The sequence below is a fragment of the Gekko japonicus genome, unplaced genomic scaffold (assembly GCF_001447785.1).
Source record: "Gekko japonicus isolate JY-2015 unplaced genomic scaffold, Gekko_japonicus_V1.1 scaffold131, whole genome shotgun sequence".
NCBI lineage: Eukaryota > Metazoa > Chordata > Lepidosauria > Squamata > Gekkonidae > Gekko > Gekko japonicus.
Genome location: NW_015167061.1, coordinates 2,387,345 through 2,391,781, shown reverse-complemented (window position 1 = coordinate 2,391,781; position 4,437 = coordinate 2,387,345). Strand labels below are relative to the sequence as shown.

General features: G+C 59.7%; 1 protein-coding gene across 1 annotated transcript in view; it reads right to left on the bottom strand.

Moving 5' to 3' along the window:
* HSPG2 (heparan sulfate proteoglycan 2) overlaps positions 1-4,437 on the bottom strand; it is a 99,810-nt gene that overhangs the window by 63,649 nt on the left and 31,724 nt on the right. Inside the window, exons 12-17 of the mRNA XM_015412569.1 lie at positions 3,551-3,670; positions 3,075-3,206; positions 1,771-1,915; positions 1,540-1,691; positions 780-926; positions 77-240 (exon numbers count right to left, since the gene is read on the bottom strand). Of these exons, the coding sequence (XP_015268055.1) occupies positions 77-240; positions 780-926; positions 1,540-1,691; positions 1,771-1,915; positions 3,075-3,206; positions 3,551-3,670 (860 nt within the window). The remainder of the gene's footprint in view (positions 1-76; positions 241-779; positions 927-1,539; positions 1,692-1,770; positions 1,916-3,074; positions 3,207-3,550; positions 3,671-4,437) is intronic.

Sequence of the window (4,437 nt, the reverse complement as noted above, 5' to 3'; positions counted from 1 at the left end):
GGGGGGGGAGGCTGGCAGCGGGGCACAGATGCGCCAGTGAAGGTGCCCACCCCAGACCCCTGCCGCTGCCCCTCACCTTGTTCCCCAGGAACTGGCCGGGGAGGGTCCAGAAAGAGTCCTGAGCCAGGAAGCGGCGAGAGAGGTCAACCAGCTGGAACTCCTGCAAGCTGGGGTCAATCTGCAGCTGCGTGGAGGAGAGGGGGGGCACGCCAGGCTGAGACGGCGTCGTCACGTTAACACCTGGAAGGTGGGGGAGAGGGGCTTGGTGAGTCGGTCACAACCAAGGGTGTGGGTATGCAGCACTTGGCTCACGTTCAGAGATGAAGAAGAAGAAGAGATTGGATTTATACCCCGCCCTTCACTACCCAAAGGAGTCTCAGAGCTGCTGACAAACTCCTCTCCCTGCCCCTCCCCACAACAGACAGACACCCTGTGAGGTAGGCGGGGCTGAGAGAGCTCTGACAGGAACTGCTCTTTTTCAAGGACAGCTCTTGTCAGAACTACGGCTTGCCCAAGGTCATCCAGCCAGGTGCGAGTGGAGGAGGAGTGGGGAATCAAACCTGGTTCTCCCAGATTAGAGTCCGCGCACTTAACCACTACACCAAACCGGCTCTTTCTGTTTCTGTTCTGCCTCCTCTGAAGGTCCACAAGGGCTTTGCCCTGCCAGACACCTCCTTGACCCCAGACGGGACATCTCCTTGGCTCCCAGGACAAGGCTGAGCCCCTGCACCTCTCTGGCCTGAGCCCCCTCTCCCGACACCCCCGCCTGCCCGCCTCACCTTTGAAGTCCTCGGGCACATCGAAGCGCAGGCGGATCTGGCTGCGGTGGCGGCGGCTGCTGTGACAGGCTCTGGTGATGCCGAAACAGAAGCAGGGCAGGCACTGGGAGGTGCCCTCGATGTGGAAGTGCCCGTCGGGACAAGGCCCTGAAAGCGGGGGGTGGGAGACGGTCACAGGTCAGGGGGGCTCCTGACACTCCACCGTGAGACCCAAAGTGGGCCTGAGGTGGCCTCTCAGGGCTCTGCCAAATCTGCACTCCGCACATGCTCAGAGGCACAGCCACGCCTGTCACTTCCTGAGAGGCTGGGCCTTGTGCTCCGTTACGGAGCCCCTTCTGAACAGTAGTGACCCCAAAGACTTTCTTTATTATTTTTTTATTTATTCAAATTTTTATCCCGCCCTCCCAGCCTAGGCCGGCTCAGACTTTCACTGGTAGGGATTTTCGGTGCACGACACTGAGCTGTGGCCTGGCTCTGGGCTGCTTCCCCTCCACAGGGAGGCCTGAGGCTCCAGGGCCGTCTTCTGGTCATGTCACGGCGGGGCTGGCTCCGCATTCCCTGGGAAACCCAGGAGCCAGGACTCCAGGAAGGCCTGAGACCCAATCCTGGTCGTACTGCGATGCTCCTGGGGAGGGGGTTCTGCCCAGCCACCGTCTCCAAAACCTGACCACCTTAAAGTACAGGAACCAGAAGTAAGAGGCAGGTCCGGTGTCTCCCGAAAGGCAGCTCCAGGGCTCTGCCCCACCGCCCCGCCACTCACCTTGCCCAGGGGTGAGACTCAGGACGCCGTCGGGGATGCCAAAGACCATCCCACGGGCGTTGATGGCCTCACAGCTGTAGGCCCCCTGGTCGGCCTCCTCGACGTCCCGGATGACCAGGGTCCCGTGGCCGTTCTCACTGGTGATGGACACCCTGCGAGCACAGCGAGACGGTCAGTGCCGCAAGTCCCAACGGGACAGGGGTGGGGAGGGCACCCGGAGGGCTGACTGACCTGCGGCCGGTGGGGATGTGACCCCAGTTGAGTCTCCAGGTGATGATGGGGGTGGGCACCCCAACAGCCACGCAGGTGAACTGGACCGTCTCCCCGGGGGCGGCCTGGATGGACTCTACAGGAGGTGTGATCACCTGCGGAGGGGCTGCGGGAGAGGGACGGGAAGAGAAAGCAGCTGCTAAAAAGAGTACAGACCTTCACTTGGCACACTGCTGTCCTGTGAAACTCACGGCCACTGGATACTGTGAGAGCCTTTAGCACAAGGGTCTCCTCAGTCAGTCTGTGCTCGGTGACAGCACAGATTCTGCAGAGGAAGAGCCACCTACAGTGGGCCCTCAGCCAGTCATTGAACAACCGGCTGCAGCTGGCTCTGAGCCAGAGGAAGAGCAACATGAGGTCAGGTCATCAGCTGAGCAGAAGTCACAGCCTACAGCTGAAACTGAGCCAGTGCCTTGTAGCTCTGAAGCAGTAAACAAGGCTTCAGAAGCCACTCCCAGCCCACCTAACTCACCCACACCCCTGCAGCACCAACACTGTCAGAGGTAAGCTGAGTTGGAGGAAAGGAGGAGGCGTGTGAGACTCATGGCTCCTCGTCAGCTGTCAGCTGACGAGATGGATGAGTAGTTTCAGGATGCCTGCCAAGGAATTGGCTGGGAGTGTAGCTTGTTAAGACTTGGCTATAAAGTCAGCCAGGAGAAACAGTGGATGCAACAAGTACACTTTACTACTGAGCCACCAACCTTGCTGTTACTGGACCTCTGCAGCCTTGAACTAGATGTGACAACTGGCTTTTCTGGAAACCTTGGAGTAGACTTGGACTTGCTACCTGGAACTCCTTGAACCTAGACTGGACTTTGTTAAACCCGCTCCCTGGAACCTCTGGCTTTGGACTGGACTCTGCTCTCTCCCCCCCCCCCAATCCAGAGACAGCCTGATTCCCAGGACAAGGGGAGGGACATTGTCAGGGCTGGGCCTTGGTTTCAGGGCCTGTCTTTGGCACCTCCAGTTAAGAGGCAGCAGCAGGGAAGACCTTTTGCGGTGGGCCCCTCAGAGACACACACCCCCTTCCTGCACAGGTGGGCAGACGCTGGCCGGCTGGCCGGCCGGCCAGAGGTACAATGCCTTCACGTAGCCTTTTGGGCTCTTGGGGAAGGAAAATGTCCTACAGGGGAGGGCACAACGAAGAGTGCCTCTTGTGGACAAAGTGATCTCCCTTCCCCCCTTCCTCTCCTGCACTAGAATTTAGTTGAGGGCCCTGCAGCTCAGCCCTGACCCCCCCCCTCCCCCCCGCCCATGACACTCACTGCAGCCGATCTCATCCGAGTGGTCTGTGCAGTCAGTCTCGTTGTCGCAGTGGTAGCTGGCGGGGATGCAGGTGTGGCTGGCCACGCAGACGAACTGGTCAGGGCCGCAGGTGTCACCGGGGCCCTTAGTGGCTGTGGGGCAGACGGGAGTGTAAGCCTGGACGATGGGCTCATGCAGGCCCCACCCACCCAACAGAGGACTCTCAGCGCTCCACTGCCTTCTTCCTCCTGTCCCCAAAGTGCCTCTTTTTGGCTGGGGTGGGGGGTGCACAGTCTCAGGCCTGCTGCTCAGTTTGGGCTTCCCCACCCACAGCACGGCCCCTCCAAATCCAAACTGGGCAGGTTTGCTAGGAGGGCCCCTGCGGGCCTGGTGGAGACTGGGTGTGTGTGTGGGGGGGTCCCCTGCCTGGCAGACCTAGAGCCAGCCAAGCAGGGGCTGTCCCCGCCTCGGTCCTCCCGGAGCTCCAAAATCTTACGGCAGTGCAGTTCGTCAGAGCCATCCCCGCAGTCGTTGTCTCCGTCACATCGCCACAGCTTGAGGGCGCAATGCCCGTTGCGGCACTTGAACTCATTGGGCTCGCAAGGAATGGGGGTGCCTGTCGGGAAGACGGGGAGCAGAGGAAAGGAAGACAATTCAAGAGGGAATTGGATAAGCATCGGGAGCAGAGGTCCATCAGTGGCCCCTATGAGCCACAAGGTCTAGAGAGGGACTCTTGGTCTGGGGCAAGGGACGCTCTGTTAAATCTTGGTGCTTGGGGGGGGCAAGAGTGGGAGGGCTTCTGGTGTCCCGGCCCCACTGCTGGACCTCCTGAGGGCACCTGGTATTTTTGGCCACTGTGTGACAGAGTGTTGGACTGGATGGGCCACTGGCCTGATCCAACACTGGCTTCTCTTATGTTCTTATAGGAACTCTTGGTCTGGGGCAAGTGATGCTCTGTATTCTTGGTGCTTGGGGAAGGGGCAGCAGTGGGAGGGCTTCTGGTTTCCCGGCCCCACTGCTGGACCTCCTGAGGGCACCTGGTGTTTTTGGCCACTGTGTGACAGAGTGTTGGACTGGATGGGCCACTGGCCTGATCCAACATTGGCTTCTCTTATGTTCTTATAGGAACTCTTGGTCTGGGGCAAGTGATGCTCTGTATTCTTGGTGCTTGGGGGAGGGGCAGCAGTGGGAGGGCTTCTGGTTTCCCGGCCCCACTGCTGGACCTCCTGAGGGCACCTGGTATTTTTGGCCACTGTGTGACAGAGTGTTGGACTGGATGGGCCACTGGCCTGATCCAACACTGGCTTCTCTTATGTTCTTATAGGAACTCTTGGTCTGGGGCAAGTGATGCTCTGTATTCTTGGTGCTTGGGGGAGGGGCAGC